Here is a 17,301-nt window from a genome sequence, read left to right as displayed (position 1 = left end):
GTGAAATGTGTGAACAGGCTACTTCAGTGCAATTTGTAAACACTTCATAATGAAATCAGTCTCCCCACCACCCCATCTTTCCTGTTGGCCATCTAGAATCTAGTAAGCATGTGTGCTATTTGTATATACATTTGTTTAAATTTTAATTTTTCCATTTCAGAATGCCACCAGCAAGGCGAGATCATCGGTACAGCGTGCAGGATGTAGCTAATTGCCATCGTCCAAAACGGAGAGAGGACATGGGACATGTGGACATGGATTTCGACGACACTGATGCAAGTGACGAAGAATCCGATAGCGATGCCTGTGTGGACAAAGAAAACCAAGAACCTACTGATTGCCCAGCCAATGTGGACATTGAGCCCCAATCAAACAAACACATCATGCCCCGTGACAGATGTCGCAGGCAAAAAAAAAAAGATTTTATCAGTCCCAATACTGATTTTTCTGGTCCAGCTCTCACTGATGATGTCAACTCCCTCCTCACACCACTGCAATACTTCCAAAAGTTTGTGTCAGAAGACATGGTTGAAGCTCTGGCAACAAATATGAATGAGTACATCATTCAAAAAGGTATACTAATACCCAAAGCAAGTGTGATGCTGTGAGACTGGGTTAGATGTCTGCCTCTGTTTTTCAGAGGACAAGAACTGCTTCTGGGACTATCACTGTAAATAATATAAATAAATGTCAAAGTTCTTCTTGTTGGAATAAATGACTCTTCATAACAACATGACTGAGATTATTATTCATGTTATATACTGGCTTGGGAAAAGCAAAACCCTGCAAATGAATCCTTAGTTCTGTATTGCTGTTCAGACAATGAGTGGAAATACAGGAGATTCTGCTCCCCATTAAGCCCAACGTTGCAATATTACAACATTTCCGTAAAACCTTACTAAAACATAAAATTTTTGAAAACACTCCATTTTCAGCCCCAAAGGCCTCCTACAACAACATCTGAATGGTTGAAAAAAATTTTTTTGGGCGTTTTTCTATATTTGGGTTTTACAGGGTTAAACACTGATTCAGTCAATATGTCAGTACACACTCCTGAAACAGTAGTGCTATTTGTCAATTCATTCACCATGAATGTCAAACAACAAATTCGGTTTAGGGTCAAAAAACTCTCACGTTATGGTTCAAAATGTTTTTTTCTCTGAAGCAGTGACAGACTTTTAGTTACTGCCAGGAGAGAAATTGGAAGATAGTGACTGAAATCACTGGCAGATATTTTCTCCACTCCATGTAATATGTAAATGAGAGGAGGGAGCGTGTCGAGACAATAAGAACAGGAGGTTTTTTGAAAGGAGAACAGAAATTATTAATTATGTAGAAATGATTCACAAATTCATGTATTACAAACCTTAGTTTGTGTAGTGTTTCTGAACAAGTATGCAGCTGGGAGTTCTTTTGTTTATTTGTGAGTCTGAGGGCCCTCCTTTAATTAGCTGTGGTGGACTTATGGTGACGTAGCATTAGTCAATATGCATTAATGGTGAAGTACTACTGTATCTATATATTTTACAGTAATGTAACAGTGTAAAAAATAAAGATTTCAAAAATACTTCAGAGATCTGGTAGTGGCAGGACAAATAGTAGCTCTACAGGCTTGGACTGAGACTTTTATTTTTATTAGAAAAGGGTGATGTGGCAGTTTGTGCAACCAGGATTTAGCAACCTTTAAACTGAAATGACAGGTGCTGCATTTTTATTTGGTCATTGTAAAACAAATCTGATCAAACCACACTCACGCAGCACAAATCAAATGCTTAATCTAGGGTTTCTGAGTGTTAAATTGTTTCGATTTTATTTATTTTTTTACTTTTTGCTGATTCAGCCATGACTTTTTAAAGTGTGATATGAAGTACTTCCATATAAAAGTTTCAAGGGCAGTAAAACTTTATCTGGACACAGTTTAGTCATAATTTGGACTGGGGATCACTTTTTCGTATTGAACTTTGTTGAACCCTGAATTTAGTGATCCTACAATATCCACCACAGAATAATTCCAGCTGTTAATGGCTGTCATTCGGTTGCATGTGAAATTGGTCCTGCAAGTGAAGGTTTTAAACCCTTTTAAACCCTAACCCTCCAAGTCTCACTGTACTCTTGGCTTTTCTCTGGAGCGTGCAGCTAACATCTTTATTCCCACAGCTACGAATGCAGTCAGATTTCTCAGGGGATTCAGACAGAAAGAGACAAGTAGAGCAGATAATCGCAAGAAAAACAGTAAAGGAGATTAATTTCTCTCCCTCTCCCCTTTATCATGATCACAACTTTTGCTAGTGTGTATTGTGTGCGGGAGAGAGCAAGACAGGAACAAATGGCGATGATTAGACGGGAAGGTGGGTGTTAAATCTACACTACAGGAAATTATTACTAGTTTTGTTGACAAAGCACTTTTCTTTTTGCAAGTATTCCAGGTTCCCGTCATTTGTTCTCACAGATCAACCATTGCAACATTGCTTTCTCAACATCTTACAGTGCTTTATCTGTTGTTTTTAAGAAGTTGTTTGTTGAAGCAAAATAAAATAAAACAGTTATGGGCAAAATCTAATGATATTGCAGCTGTAGTGTAACCATTTAAACCCACTTTGTCATACTCTGAGCAATTTTACCGGTGAAAAAGAGCTGAGCCTCTGTTGGCTGATTTGTTGCCTACAGTAATAAAATTAGATTTGCTAGCAACAGAGCAATCAGGAAGGCTATTAAGTAAAGCAGTAAAGAGGTGTATGCACATTCACAATCTAGATCCACTGCTCCAAAATGGTTGAAGGAGACTTTGAGAGAGAGAAATGATAGCCATACGTTGAACTCGTCCACTGCATCATTTCTGGATATTTGTCAGGTAAACAATGTTACACTGCTGTGCGTGCCTTCATGTGACAGAGATTGATTTTAGTGAAAAGTGTGCTATAAACCACACATCCATGCAGAGTGCAGTGCCAGTGTTTTCACTTTCAGAGCACTGGACAAAGTCAGAATTTGGACTGCAGCTTGAGAAAATGTCAGGAAATAACAAGATTAGGTAAGTTGTCACACTTCAGCCTGGGAAAATGACTGTGTGTGTTTAACAGATTTCATGGTAATTCATCCAATAGCTTGTCAAACATATTTCACTCAAAACCACAATGTCAACCTTGCAGTGGTTGCAAAGGTCAGAGTGAGGTCAGATCACCAGGATTCAGCCAATGGCGACCATGAATGTCTGTCCTAACATTTTTTGGCAAATCATGCAGTAATGACCAGTAAGTAGATAGTTTCTGAGAGTTCAGTGTGGATCAACCAACCATTATTTTCTTTTTTTGCCAGGTCCATACGGGACAGTGAGGATGAGGATGATGAAGACAGGCGAGGACGAAGCTGCACGCTGCAGTACCAGCACGCCATGGTTAGAGTCCTGACCCATTTTGTGGCCGAGTCGGCCGAATCCCGAGGCCAGACCAGCTTCATGCTCGGCAGCGACTGGCAGGTGGACATCACAGAGCTGGTGTGGGACTTCCTGAAGGTAGAGGACGCCCAGACTGCACAGCTCGTGGACAGGAGGATTCTCGTGGGACTGGACGTGGGGATGACCACTATCCAGGTAGGCCATGTGCCAGTTTTAAAGGGACACAGAAAGTCCTTTAAGACTAAAGCTTAAAGGACAATTTCGGGCAAATTCAACTCGAGGCTGTATTTTCCTAACATTTTAAGCCTAAAAGAAGGAATCTGAAGATTTTCAGTTTAATTGCTCCTGTTTTGTGTTAGTTGTGTCTGTCCCCGCATCGCCATGGCAGCGATGAATAGGAGCGGAATCGAAGTTCCGCTGCTTAGGCTGTTTTCATCCCTCAAAGCCGCAATTTTTTTCCTCAGACAGCGTCAGATGGCTACTCAAACATGCACCGAGAAGTTTATTTACTTCAAGCAAGCCGGCATGTTTGTAAAACTAGATCTAATTCAAAGTCTTGCGGAGTCTCGTGCGAGACCCAAGTTGACGCTCGGTGTGTTCACGTGCAGTCGGAAGCTCCCGTTTGTGTCATAAACACAGGAATATCAACTCTTGACTTGCTTGAAGTAAACATTTTTTTCCCTCAGACAGCGTCAGATGGCGACTCAAACATGCGGCGAGAAGTTTATTTATTTACTAGAGTGGATATTCCTGTGTTTATGACACAAACGGGAGCTTCTGACTGCACCTGAACACACTGAGCGCGTCAACTTGGGTCTCGCGCGAGACTCCGGGAGACTTTGAATTAGATCGAGTTTTACAAACATGTCGGCTTGCTTGAAGTAAATAAACTTCTCGGTGCATGTTTGAGTAGCCATCTGACGCTGTCTGTGGAAAAACATTGCGGCTTTGAGGGATGTAAACAGCCTAAGCAGCGGAACTTCCATTGCTGCCGTGGCGATGCGGGGACAGACACAACTACCTCAAAACAGGAGCAATTACTGTAAACTGAAAATCTTCAGATTCCTTCTTTTAGACCTAAAATGTTAGGAAAATACAGCCCGAGTTGAATTTGCCCGGAATTGTCCTTTAAGTGTTTGCTACTGCTACATAGCCAGCATTAGCATTAACAGGTGTTTACTGCAGAAATGTTCTGAGTTTGACATCAAACTTAATTCCTTTAGTCAGCAGAAAGCAAATCCAATGGTAACTCTTGTCTCTATGACATCTTTTCCCCGTCTAATTGATTATTTAAGATTATTGAGCGTCAATTTCACTCTAATGCATCTTGGGTCTTATTTTTGTATTTCTGACCATCATTCCTACAACACTACCAAAGGAAAGGAGTGATATTGATTACCCAGACTGGCTGTGTAAGCATCCATCACAGTTTACTCATCGACTTCCTTCTTCAACTTGCTGAACTTCCATATTTTTTTCCCTCACAGAGTCAACTGACATTTTTGTTGTGCTCTCATTTTCAAGCAAAGTGGTTTAAGTATTTGGCTGAGAATGTTTAATTGCCTGTTTCTTACCCCCATTGGATTTCACTGTAGCAGTGTGACCATGTTCCAACTTATCTAAACTACTTTGGTGAGTAAAATGTATCATAATTGGAAGAATTGGCTGTAACTATGAAAAATAAGACTAAAGTTTTAACTCTGTGGTGGTTCCTAAATACGTATAGGCCAAAATAAAGATTTCATACAGTACTGTAGCTGCCGTCTCGTGCTCCTGGCATCGTTAATGATAATGAGAAGCAGGGGGGTGCCAGTAATTTTAACATTCCACTTGTGTCGGTTCTCTCCAAATTAAGTCCACGCTCGGTATCTCAAAGAGGGTCGAGCCACTTGTCCTTCTTACTCTCACTCATCAATGCTTCATGAAAGGAAAGAGGAGGACCCAGAGTCATCTCCAGATAACAGAGAATATGCCAGTCTCTTCAACAGCCAGTCTCCCATCTGCCATTACTGGGATTTCTGACAGACATATTTGTTTTGGCGGATCAGTGTGTGTGTGTCTCCTCTTGTGATAATCGGGTTTCTCCTAAAAATCTGATGACATGCAATGTAAAATGCATCTTAGGAGGGCAGTGGTGGCTGCCAGTGATTTTGGCTGCTTTAGTGATTACAGAATATAATTAGCTAATTCCCAAATGCCTTGAAACTGTTTGATTTTGTAATGTTTTAATTATTACACCAACATTCAAATAATTTGAATTACTACATAAAAAGGTGCATTAAAGCCCCAGTATGTAACTTATTTGGCTTTTTATCAGCAAAAATCAAATATGTCTTTCATAAATATGTATTTCACAGTCGAATCACACCCGCATACAAATGAAAGCTTTCTGGTACCTTAAAATGAGTTGTTACAAGTCGTTACAAATACATAAGTGGGCGACGCGCCGAACCGAGGCGGCCATGTTGCATCGCCATTTTTTACGTTGAGTGGCAGCGTGACCATAGAAACCCACCGGAGCTCTCGGCTCGGGGAGAATGTTACACATCACCATGACAACATATTGTCACATCTTTATTGTTTTGCCTCGTGCTGGCGGACCACTTGTTTACATAGAGGCTTGTTTATCCTGTTACATGCAGCGTCTGTTGTCTGTCTGACGTCTGCCCATCAAGAATACGTTCTGATATGCAACCGCACCGCTAGATGGGGGGAATTCCTACATATTATACCTTTAAAAAATACTACAGTAGATAAATTAGAATATAATATTCACTGTTACATATTACTGTCAGTACAAAACACATGTTAGAATAAGGTACTGCTGAGGCATGGAGATACCATTCATTCCAGGGACAATAACAGATGCCACTGCCTCTGCTGTGATTTAACTAGTTTGTCCTTTTGTCTGGTGCAGACAGGTGCTCAGTGCTGTGTCACAGCCTGTACTACCAGCTCTCAGCAGTGAGTGGGTCCTCCCACCCGCCCCTTTAGTTTGTCAGGCTCTCCAGGCCAACTGGATGAATATCAGCCTCCTAATGGCATCTCTGTGAGTGGGATCCGCTTCCTGGTGTCAAGGACTCACTCGTCTGTCTTTTCAGATGCGTCCTCACCTTTGGAAAACATCCGCACTCTCACAAGAGAAGCATAAACTGGAAAAGCATGAAGGTCTGACGGCTGTGACCACCCAGGCCACGTGCCACGCAGGACTGCTGCATGTGGAAGATTTTAGCATGCAGAGGAAGTCACACATTCCTATCATGGTATTCATCATAAGCACAGTTAGACTTCCTGCCTCTGTTGTAGGGTTAAAGTGTGCGTCTCCTTTAGATTACCAGTATTAATCAAAGGGAATGAATTCTTAGCATGGGGGGTTGGATGGCAGCCAAGTGTTTGAGCAAAGAGATGAAATAAAAACAAGGTTTTTGTATCATTTTGCATATTGTGAGGGGGCATGCAAGCCCTTTTTTTCAGATGAAACACTTGGAAAGACATTTTCTTAAATCACCTGTAAATCGTGGTAATCCGCTTTTTTCATGTTGCCCGTCTCCACCGCTGAGAGCTCATTGATGTGATATTCTTGCATCCCACTTTTCAGGACTCACTTGTCAGTCAAACGGTGTGACCAGTTCTGACTTATTTCTGCTTGAATCTCCTTTTGATGAAGTTTCTATAGGTAGTGCTGTTTCCTCGGTGCAGCTATGTTGCTGTCACCACTGATTTCTCCTGGGAAAGATCTCCTCAACCCTGGGTGTTTAGAGCAGGAAATGAAAAGAGTTTCATGAACAGACTATACAGTGGGTTGAGTCACTGTTGAAGAGCAACACAGCAGTAGTTGATCACAGCAGAATGTCACAGGTTATTGCTTGACAATTGTTTATTTGGGAGGAATATAGTGAGTTGAAGAAAAACTAGTTCTTAAAGTTTCAAACTTCATTTAAAGCAGAAGTAAGCGGAATGGTTGTGTTAATATAAGTCTTAAATAGTTATATGTTCTGACGGCAATCACTTACATAGAGTGTTTGGTCTGAAACACGGGTCTGTCAGTCACTCTGCTCTGCTGTAAGCCGAGGAGAAAACTTTCCTTGTATCCTACAACCTTTATCCAATGAGGAGAGAGAACGGCATAAAGGGGCGGTCCTCTCTGTGTGTGCAGCCAAGGGATGTGCGTGAATGTGGTGACGTAGGGACGAGGGTGGGGACTGCTAACTCCATCTGCTGACGGGAAGTTAGCCAAAACCACCGGATCGCTTACTTCTGCTTTAATTATGTAATGTTCAATCTATTTCACTTTTCTCTCCACTGTCTTGTTTAGGTACTGTCTCCTTTGTCCGACTCGATCCTGGCGGAGAAGACCGTCACAGTGGTGGATGACAAAGTCACCATCACAGAGCTGGGGGTCCAGCTGGTGACAGGGCTTTCTATGAACCTGCAGCTCAGTCCAGGAAGCAACAGAGCCATCCTGGCTACCACCAACACACAGGAGGTTCTGCAGAGCCCCAAGCAGGTCAGTATCAACACCCTGAAGTAAACTTTGAAAATTGAAAATTCATTGCGTGAATTGAGCTTTGTTTGAATACAAAGCTTCATTTACAAAAATTATGCAGATCCTGATCCAATAGATTCAATTCAATTCAATTTATTTAGGAGATGCAGTATCTCATTTTCGAGGGGGTCCAAGTTCAACACAGATACAAAAATAACACAAAACAAACATTACAATGATACACAACCGACACAAAACACACTGCTTTGTTTTCAATAGATTGAAAACAAAGACCAGTAATTATTTACACACACTATTTAGCCAGTCAGTGAGTCAATGATGTTAATTTGTTTTATACCAGTAATTATTATCTCTACTATATTCAATTATCCGTCATTGGGTTGATAGCCATTTGATGAAAGACAAGATTTTATGTACCGAGTAAAGCCAAGAAATGTGCATTTTTCAGCCTTGATTGCTGTGCAGAAATAAAAGACTTCCTTCCAGATTCCATTTCACACTATCAGGGTCCTTGAATGAGCAATTTTACAATCAAAGAAAGCTGTGGGTGTGCATGTGCTCATGTACACGTGTCTATTTGTTTGTTCCACACCATCCCTAACCCTCTTAACTCCAAGGCTTGAAAGCCAGAGTGCGACAGAATGTGTTTCCTTGGGCAGCTAATAGTAACGGGAGATTAATCTCAGAGCATGCAAAAGCAACACCACAGCCTCCGTGCTGAAATATGACTTACAGCCCAGACTTGGCCGTCCTGTCATATCCTACCTCCCTTTCTCATTCGCACACGGCTTCTCTCATTGCGGCCTCTTTGATCTGTCCATCAAATTCTCTTGCGAGTTCCCAGAACTGCTCCTTTACGTTCCTCCTTCCCCATCTCCCTCCAAGTAAGGAAGAGGGTCATTTATCTGCCCAATCTCCATATGTAGTGTGGAGATAATCAGGCGCTTCTACACTGAAAGTCCTCTGGTGTCAGTAATTAGGGAGCAGTGACAGAGCACTTTGGGGAACTACTTGCGTGCCTTTGGGAATTTGTCCTTTTGCAACATTAAAAGACAAATTGTATAGCCAAACTGTATAGCCAAATCCTCATTCCCATGAACAATGTTTAATGTTTCTGTTTGATCTTTTTCCCGCCTATCTTTTAATCTGCATCCTCCTTAGCTGAGACAAAATAGCTGCTGAGTTAGTAGAATCACACAATTTAGTGAGTTTGTGTTGGGCTTACAATGTCTTTCACCATTAGAAAGCTCCATATACAGTAGATGGTTAGTCCAAGTGGCGCATTGACAAAAGGAATCCATAGAATCATTGTCTTTTTTATCAATTCACTACTCTCCAGAGGGAAATGACCAGTGTAGCCTACTTGAAGAACATCATGGCTGAATGCAATTTCAGAGCTAATGCATTGAAAAAAAAAAAAATCCATGAAATACGACCAGACTATTTCACAGTAATTTCAATACCAAAGCACAGTGTGTAATCTTTGTGTTGGTGACCATTTATTTATTCTCTCTTTCTCGGTCGCTTTTCATAACGTTGTGTTGTTGTGTGTGTTTCTTTCCGCAGGAGGCCCTGATCAGTGCCTGGCTACAGTTCAGCGACGGCTCTGTGGCTCCTCTAGACCTGTATAACCCGGACTTTTTTGTCCTGACAGCCACCTCCCTAGATGAAGAAGTGGTGACAGTGCAGCAGGACCCCTCGTGGAAATGGCCTGTCATTGTGACGGAGGCGGAGGGCCAAGGCCTGCTGGTCAGGGTGGAGATGACCGTCTGTGAGCTCTGCCAGAAGTTCAAGCGCCGCAGCATCCTGGCAGCGGGGAACTGCAACATCAGGGTGAAGTTTGGTCACAGTGACAGCTCGAGGGGCGGGAGCAGCGACTACGGCCCTGATGGAGACGACATGGAGAGCAGAGGAAGGCTGTCCCCCTCCCAGGACAGGACAGGACTCAACACCCACTACTATGGCAGCTCCATCTCTGACATGGAGGACGGAGTGTTGAGAAGAGCCACCACCACTAGAAGCGCAATAATGCGTAGACCCAGCGGGGACAAACTCGCAAATGACGGTAGCCAGAACATACCCATCGACTTCGCCGACTTCCCCGCGCAAGTGGACCTGCCGCGTGGCCGCAACATGGACGACGACCTCGTCCAGTCTGCTCGCGGGCTCACAGACCTGGAGATCGGCATGTACGCCCTACTGGGAGTCTTCTGCCTCGCCATCCTGGTCTTCCTCATCAACTGCATCTCCTACACCCTAAAGTACCGCCACAAGGAGCTGTCCATCGAGGGCCAGGAGAACATGAACCACGCCCACGACTGGGTGTGGCTGGGGAACGAGGCGGAGCTGCTGGAGAGTCAGATCAGCCTGTCACCGCAGCAGGAGGAGCAGACGTCCATGATGGACTCCAGCAGCGGCCTGGAGGAAGGCAGCCATCTGCTGAACGGAGGCTCGGTCCAGAAGAACGTGCAGGGCCAAGTCCACCGGACGGCAGACACGGGCTGCGGAGCCAAGGACAGCAAAGGAGACTCACCCACCACCAAGAGGAAGCGCGTCAAGTTCACCACGTTCACCACCATCCCCTCGGACAATAGCTACCCCACTGTCAACACACTGACTGGATGTCACAGCCAGGACATTAAGTGGGTGTGCCAAGACATGGAGCTGGGAGACTCAAAGGAGTTGCGCAATTACATGGAAAGGTTAAATGACAGTGCTTTAAAAGAGGTGGCATAATGTACTGTGTGTACTTGTAACAAACTCACCCTTATGCCTTTCAGAGGAAAGCGGTCTGGATAGAAACCGGACCCATAGGTAGGTAGTGAAGGAGGAGCAAAGTAACTTCAGAGTCACCCCCCCAAACTGCCAAAGGGTCATTAAACGTTAGAGAACTGTCATGATTCCACAAGTGACTGACGACGAATCACTAACTGAGAATATGTCAATGGATGAGGGTGTCAGGTGGTTCTCTTTTCCCATTTTACTGATCAGATGAAAACCTTTTTATCATCGTTTTATTACTACAGGGTTTAGATAGAACTCACGTCATGATCCCAGGACTCACCCGCAACAACTACGACCTGTGATATTCAGACGACATGTAGATTTAAAAAAGAAAAAGAAAAAAAGAAGAGTAACATAACTAGATAGATGTTCCGAATGTGTGTGCACATTAAATGGTTTTGGAAGTTTTGTAACATTTTGGATATTAATTTCTTATGCCAGATCCCTATTGTGTGGAAGAGTTCTGGAGAGGCCAAAGCAAGCCAAGAGAAATCTCTGCATGTCATTGGAAAAAAAAAAAAAGAAAAAAGAAAAAGGCTCAACTTTGCAGTTCATTCTCATCCTCCTTAACACGGCAGAAGACCTGTTATGTATATACTGAACAGTCTCCAAAGCATTGTATCGTTGCTCTGTATATTGTATTTTCATAACATTTAAGGAATACACAACAATGTCAAGAAGTGTGTAGCATCTTTTATTGACAGCAGCGTCGTGGGGCTGGTCATGTCTCACATGCTGAGGTTAGCTGAGGAATGTGGGGGAGAGGGGGGCAATTACACATTCACCTTTGTATCAAAAGTATTTTATGGGATGCAATTTAACCACAAGCCACAACACAATATGTTCCACATTTTAAAGCCTGCCAGTGGAGTAAGGCACTGGCCACTAATACTCTCATCTCATCTATTAGAACAGCCAACATGACAGCCAGTGTGTGAAGGCGCTTTTAAACTAAATGCCTGGACAACATGGTAATGTGACATTTCCTACTCTCACCCTCAGTTTAAAGTTTTGTGAGCTTTGAAGAAAATGGCAATTAAGGTCTCGTTAACCTCTGTCCTCTCCAGGAACAGCGTGCTGATGGACAAACTGGGGCATAATATGCTCTCCATCTCTTGGGGAGCTTGTAGATACAAAGAAGGATAATTACCAGCAAGGTGGGAAATGTTTTCTTTTTGGAAATGGATAATTTATTATTCAGATAATTGCACAAATAACAATCATCTCTGAAAACTTCCTAAACAAAGGCAGTCGGCTGAAAAATTGCATTTTGCACAGTGAATGTTATTATCATCACAGTGGTGTCGGCTGATTGCATTTTTTGTGTTATTATTTTCCATCAAGCAGAGAGATGTTCGCATTATGTTAACTGTTGCTGCAGTGTGGATCAGATTGTTAATCAGTAATGCTCACAATATTAGCTCGGAAGACGGGAGGCGAGATACTTCAGCAAATGGTAGCACTACCTTGAGTGTAATTAGCGGTGCCATTTAGATTAGCTCAGTTATGTCAACAGTCAGAATTGAATGGAGCCCCGCAGGCACCTGGATGAAACTTTAGTGGCTTTTCTTCTTTAATTTAATTAGTTCAAGTAGCTTGTGGATGGATCTTTGCAACTTCTGTAATGCTGCGGTATTCTGAGCCATACAGTAGCACTGAATATAACGCAACATGAACAAAACAATGACAAATAGAATAATAGTATAAAGACAAAATAAGCCATTATAGAGGTGTAGTTTGGCAAATTACCTTATTTGCTTCTGTGATTAGCAAGTCTTGTCTGTTTGGTAAATAGGAAGGGGAGCGTACCTGTTCCCCGGGTCCTATTATAGGACCCTCTTTATTTTTCCCAAAAAGGGTCCTATGTTCCCCGGTCGCAATACATTCAGTAGGCTACTGGGGAACATAAGCCTTTTTCAGAAAAAGGGTCCTATGTTCCCTGCTGTTAGGTTAGGTTAGGTTTATTGGTCTCCACCAGGGAGAAATTTATCGCGGAGACAGGGAACACGTTGCATACATAAAAAACACATACAGTGTAAAAAGTACTTACTTACTTACTTACGCCTGACACCCCTTGCTGGGGTATAGGCAAGCGACAAGGGACCTCCAGAGCACTCGGTCACTGGCTTTCTGGCTTTCAAAAAGTGCAAAAAGTACATCAGGTTAAAAGACTGGTGGAATAAAAAACAGACCACACTGGACAATCCCGCACATACGGCAAACTGATGTTTGCTGGTCGATGGACTACTACTACTACTTATCTGGGCTCTATCTATCTGGCCTGTCTAGCCTCTACCTGGTATTTTTACTAAACTTAACCAACTCCTTTCTTCATGGCCTAAACCCAACCAATGGGACAATTACACTTGTCACTCAAAGTCACAACTCAACTTCTCACTCAAATAGGCAAAAATATGCCAAGTCACTCACAACTCCACTTCCAGGTATGGGTACAAAAATTGCATGTTCCTCGGGTCCTTTTGGGGAAAAGCGGGGAACATAGGAGCCTTTTTTAGAAAAAGGGTTCTATGTTCCCCGGTCCGGACACAGCGGGAAACATAGGACCCGGGGATCCCATAGGAAGCTACAGACAGCTTATAGCTGAGCTTAGCATACAGTAAGGATGGGAACAACCTCACCAGTTAATTCTTGATGAGTATTCATGCTACCATACAGACAGCAGTGTTGTCTCCCTCAACATCTGTTGATATTTAGTACTTTTCATGGTGTCACAATTTTTTGAGTACTGGTTTTTAAGAAATGAAGTGAATGTGAAAAAGAGAAGAAAAAGGACCACTGCATTGCCACACACAAGACTCCACTCTCACATTTTTGTGTTTCTGCTCTATCCTAAATCTTTTATTTCTCCTGTGTGGTGCGATCCCCAGTCTCTTGTGTCATTTCCCTGCTTCTGTTGCTGTATTGGTGGCTGCAGGGGACTGAGGTGGGGGGTCTGTGTGCTGTGCAGTGTGTGCTGCGTGCTGGGACTAAGGCTGCTGTGCTCAGCCTGTGGACTGTGAAGGGCGAGGGGAGCCAGAGTAGGTCTGGGAGGGATTTAACTGTCAGCCACAAGGGGCATGATTGATGGAGGGCCCCGTGTAATTAAAACACCACTGCAACTCTCTTCCTGCGACCATCGTGGATGGCCTCAGCCTCCTCAGGTAGGAACAGCAGAGCAGCCCATTAAAGACGCACCGTCTCCACAGTCTCCACCCCCCTGGGCTCAGGGTTTTAGCGTGTTCATGCCTGCTGGGATGTGGCACTGCAGATATAATGATTTTATTCACTTCCATTCTCTGAGTACGGTAACTCAAGAATCATTTTTGTTGGCCTTGAAGTCTTGACTTCCCTGAAAGAAAAAGAAGAAGAAAAAAAACTTCCCCAGGCCTCCATCTTAAATGGATTTTTAATTAAATTGATGATGTGAGACCAACAAACTCTCACTAATGGTTGGCTGTGCTCCCTGTGGTCCTAATGTGCCAGGTCTGTATTTGCAATTTCCAAATGATTATTCGCTGCTTGATTTATGTTGCTTCCTTTGAATTCATTTTAAAATCAGTTCACAGTACTTTTACAGAAGCCGAACGCACACGCAAACACTGCTGCAGAGGAACAGAGGAACAGCTGACAAGGTCAGCTTGACATTCCGGTCTTACCAATTTCTACAGATGGAGCCACGGGGCACCAAAGACAACATTGTTCATAAACAAACCCCTTGTGCCAAATCTGTGTCTTGTAAACACAATCTCCCACCTGACCACAGAGCACACAAACACACAAGTATTTTGTCACTCTATTCCTGGACTCTGTATTGACAAGATTGAAGCTAGCCCCTTACTTCAATTCTATACACCCTTATTGCCAACAAATCCAGTGAAAACATCAAACAGTTTCTCTGACTTTCCCTTCCTGGCTGCCACGGTCACTTCCCAAGGTAACAGATGTTAATAGTGCATTTGTTGTGGACTATTTTTAGCAGGGGATTAATACACATTTAACGCCTAAGTGAACATTTAAAGGCGGAACACAGCGTTTGTGGCACTGACTCAAAATACACTCCATTGCTCATGTTTATTGAATGAAGGGACGTGTCATGTGGTGCATGTATGACTCACTCATTTGTTTTTAACTGTTTTTGGACAACAATGGAAATCAACAGCACAGAGGGATATAGGATACTAAATCTGTAAAATATATCCAGCTGTGTCCCTCCTGTTGTCCTTCTGGGTCAAATTAACCCTATCTGTTCCCTATTCTTTCCTTCCTTTCTCCCTTCCTTCCTTCCCTCCATCCTTACTTCTTCTTCCTCCCCTCCGTCCTTACTTCTTCTTCCTCTTTTGATCCAATTGACCCAATCCTCCTTCCTTCTTTCCTCCCATCTTTCCCTTTGTCCTTCCTTCCTTCCTTCCTTCCTTCCTTCCTTCCTTCCTTCCTTCCTTCCTTCCTTGACCCAGGAGGACAACAGGAGGGCAGGGCCGTTGCTAGGAATTCTGGGCCCCCTGAAAGAATACTAAAGTGGGCCCCTTCCCCCTGACTTTTCCACTTTTTTTCATAGACTATGTATGTATTATCATTTCTTATTTAGCCTACTTTGTTTTGATGCTAATGCAGCATTACTATGAGTATCAGTCAGGGTCTTATGCAGAATAATTCAGTCATACAAAGATTAGACTACTGGGGTTTTTGTGGGCCCTACTGGGTGCTGGGCCCCTAGAATTATCATCACCTTTCTCCGCTATACAACGGCCCTGCAGGAGGGTTAAGCTTATCCCTATCCATACATAAACTGGATAGGGATACGATAAGAAGGTTGGAAGTCTCTGTGTGCCAACCGTCTGGTCCCCTCAGCCAAGGTTTTGATACAAAGTGGTATAAACATAAAACACGCACAGTACTATGAACATGAAGTATGAAAAGAGTATGAAAAAATATCAGTGATGACTCACAAACCCCCAAAGGTAATAAACAAAAAGTAGCAAGCGAAGCCCTTCAGCAGCGTGACGTGAGAAGCCAACCATGTCATTTAGATGAATGGGTCCAGGAGGAGCAGCAGGGCACCGGGCACAGGGGAGCGACATATCAGCCAGAGCTCAGAGACACACCGGGACGCTTTCTACCGGCTGGAAACACAGGAAGGTCAGAGGGCTACCAAGATACACCTGGCACAAGAGGTATTCCTCCGTGTGCCTGAGTAAGATTTATCTTGATACTTGTATTGTTTTATGGAAGTCAAGCCCCATTCTGTACAAATAAGATGCCCTAAACCACAGGGTCTGCACATAATAACCAAGGTTGATGCTGTAAATTCAGATGGATGTACGCTATTAAAACTTTTTACGGCTGCTTATTTCACACATCATCTGTCTGAATGCACATCCTTAACCTGCCGTTGTGTTCAGTTCCACAGAAAACAGTCCTTCATGTGACAACGCCAGCACATTTTCTAGAACAGCAGGATTGGGCATGTGTTTTTCTTGCCACAGCTCATTTCCTCAGCAAGACTTCATCGGCGTAGCATGTAAGTAACAGATCAACCCAGAGTTTAAGACTTGTCTCCTGTCCAGCACCATGCACATTTGGAATCTCGTACAGAAAAGGCTCCAGGACGCTTACCAACAGAGACAGCTCAGATAAGATAATTAGCTCTATGTAAATGTGGATGATTAGTACTTAGAGATGGGTGGTTTGTCTGCTTGGCCGTTTTCTTTAACATTGTGTCTGCATTAGCTTATCTTAATTAACATGTGATGATACCTCCTAATCCTCCAATTACTGGGGGAACATCTTAGGGAGCATCTGCCGTTTGCTCATTACACAGGTAAGACTTTGTAATACAATTAAAAGCAGCTTAACATTCCGTAGATTATGTTAGACTGCTACATGCCCTCGAATAGGAGTGGATGAGGAGGAGGTAAAACTGACAATGGATGGAGAATAATCTTAATTAAGAAATACATTATAATAGAAATATGCATGCATATGTATATGCCATATACACACCAACTAATCTTTATCTGTTCATTCTATACAATAGATATTTTGAAAAAAAGTAAATGCCACTTATTTGAATCTGCAATCATGGCTCCATTTTACTATTCGTTGGTGATTTACTGTAATAGCAGTATCGTGGAGCTGGTCATGTCTAATGAAACAAGACTAAAGTTATAAATAAATAAAGTTAAAATTATACAAGTCCAGTGAGAAGGCCTGAGAGTCAAAACATAACATTTGACATTTTTTTTGTGTTGTATTTGAACTTCAGTGGCGATGCTATACTGCACTGCTGACAGCTAAATGCATTTCAGTCAAATAACAATTGCAGACCTCAGTATCTAGGGGAGAAATCCTCTGCCTCTGAGATCCAGGAAAAGCTGTCTACAGTTCTCATGTCACATGATCCCACTCCATACAACTGATGTAGAAGTATTTCATGAGATAAATACTTTTAATGACGCTCAAGAAAATGTCACCAGATGAGGATTCAGCCTCTGGAGACCATGAATCTCTAATCACCACTTCACAGCAACCAATCCAATAGTCGTTGAGATATTTCAGTCTGGATCAGAGTGGTGGGTTGGAAAACTCATCATGGCAAAAAGTGAACTTTTGTTTGAAA

The 17,301-nt window shown here is 42.8% G+C and overlaps 1 protein-coding gene across 1 annotated transcript in view; it reads left to right on the top strand.

The window, feature by feature from the left end:
* Positions 1–11,353, top strand: part of LOC146981904 (transmembrane protein 132C) — a 171,538-nt gene extending 160,185 nt beyond the window's left edge. The window contains exons 7-9 of the mRNA XM_085787535.1: positions 3,316–3,589; positions 7,710–7,901; positions 9,468–11,353. Of these exons, the coding sequence (XP_085643661.1) occupies positions 3,316–3,589; positions 7,710–7,901; positions 9,468–10,637 (1,636 nt within the window). The 3' untranslated portion in view covers positions 10,638–11,353. The remainder of the gene's footprint in view (positions 1–3,315; positions 3,590–7,709; positions 7,902–9,467) is intronic.
* Positions 11,354–17,301: the final 5,948 nt, after the last annotated feature.

The sequence above is a fragment of the Trachurus japonicus genome, chromosome 9 (genome assembly GCF_045865225.1).
Source record: "Trachurus japonicus isolate A0001 chromosome 9, Traja_1.0".
Taxonomy (NCBI): Eukaryota; Metazoa; Chordata; class Actinopteri; order Carangiformes; family Carangidae; genus Trachurus; species Trachurus japonicus.
The sequence above is the reverse complement of the archived record's forward strand: the minus strand, read 5'-3'. Positions and strand labels throughout refer to the sequence as shown.